Consider the following 1610-nt stretch of genomic DNA (forward strand, 5'->3'; position numbering starts at 1 on the left):
TTTTTTCTCCCCAAACTTTATATTTAGTCATCTGCTAGATTTTGCCTTTTATCTGCCCGTAGTTTCTTTCTTTCTCCCTTTCTTTCTTTTGTATTTTAGGGGAGGGTCTACAGGGTGTTCAGGGTCTCACTACTAGCTTGGACTCCTAGTGATCTGCCTGTTTACAGCCTCCCAAGAGCTGGGATTGCAGGTGCACACCACCACGCCCAGTCTCAGTTGCTGTCTCAGCATGCCTCAGGGGTGGGGCCAGCACGGCAGGCTGGGGGATCAAACCCCTGGCCCCTGCGCCTGCTTGCAGGCGCTTTAATCCGCTGAGCTATTTGGCCAGCCTCTGCCCGTCGCTCTGGACACCCATGCTGCTATCACCTTAGCACAAGGCCCAGCTTGCTCTCACTAAGTTGCTACATTGGCCCAGCTGGGCTCAAACTTGTGCTCTTCCTGCCTCAGCTTCCCAGAGTGTTGGGATTACAGGCATGTGCCACTATACCTGGCTACAAAAAACTTTCTTAAAATTCTATATATCATTTCTCAATCCCTCCTCCTGAGTACTCTGTTCTTACCTGTTAGCTTCTCAAATTGTTTTACAGCAGCAGAGTAACAGGTGAAAGGTATTTCACCTAATCAGCCAAAGCAATTTTTGCTCTCCACCCTAAAACTTTCCCTCTCTACAAGTTTCCTCCAGCTATCTTCTGCTCCAGACAGTCCTGCCTCTTTTTCACCCTTCCTTTTTGTTAATTTTTTTTTTTTTTTTTAATGTATTTGGTACAGGGTTTCACTACAGCCTGGACTCCTAGTGATCCTCCTGTTTTCAGCCTCCGTAGGAGGCTGGGATGACAGGGCTGTGCCACCACAACAGGACTGCTCTTGGTGGCCAGCTCAGCAGATGTGGTGCTGGGGATTGAATCCTGGTCCCTGCGCTTGCCCAGTACCTGTACTTTCCTAAGCAGGCTCTTAGTTCGCTGAGCTGTCTTGCACGCAGGCCCTCACCCTTCCTGTTTTTTTTTTTTTTTGGCGGAACCGGGGATTGAACTCAGGCCCTTGCACTTGCCAGGAAAGCACTTATTCCACTGAGCCATCTCCCCAGTCCCTTCCTTTTTCTTATGTACTGGTAAGTGTGTGCTTTTAAATGGGACTCTAGGCTTGGCTGTTCTCAGTCTAGACTTTTACTTCTGATCCTGTGCAGTAGTCTGGGAGTCTCCCAGGGACCTAGCGAATCCTCCTTCGCAGGTGGGAAGAGGGAGGGAGACGCGCATGCTCATTGTTATGTATTATTCTTCTGTCAAAGTTGCAAACAATGCAGAAGGCAAAGTGATACTGTTGTCTGTAGGGTATTATGGGGGTGGAGGTGGGGGACAGCAAACCAGGGAAAATCCGACCAGATCTTAAAAGTTAATAAGGGTCTCTTGCTGCAGCAAAGCGAGTGGGAGCACCAGGAGCTCGGGCTCGGAGCGAAACACTTTCGGATTGTTTTAAGAAAATGGCAGACAAACCAGACGTGGGGGAAATCGCCAGCTTCGATAAGGCCAAGCTGAAGAAGACGGAGACGCAGGAGAAGAACACCCTGCCGACCAAAGAGACCATTGAGCAGGAAAAGCGGAGTGAGATTTCCT

The 1610-nt window shown here is 49.4% G+C and overlaps 1 protein-coding gene across 1 annotated transcript in view; it reads left to right on the plus strand.

Moving 5' to 3' along the window:
* The first annotated feature begins 1477 nt into the window (after positions 1–1477).
* Positions 1478–1610, plus strand: part of LOC101591494 (thymosin beta-10-like) — a 12973-nt gene continuing 12840 nt past the window's right edge. Inside the window, exon 1 of the mRNA XM_023714081.1 lies at positions 1478–1609. Coding sequence (XP_023569849.1) covers positions 1478–1609 — 132 coding nt within the window. The remainder of the gene's footprint in view (position 1610) is intronic.

This window comes from Octodon degus, unplaced genomic scaffold (genome assembly GCF_000260255.1).
Source record: "Octodon degus isolate 3935 unplaced genomic scaffold, OctDeg1.0 scaffold00033, whole genome shotgun sequence".
Taxonomy (NCBI): domain Eukaryota; kingdom Metazoa; phylum Chordata; class Mammalia; order Rodentia; family Octodontidae; genus Octodon; species Octodon degus.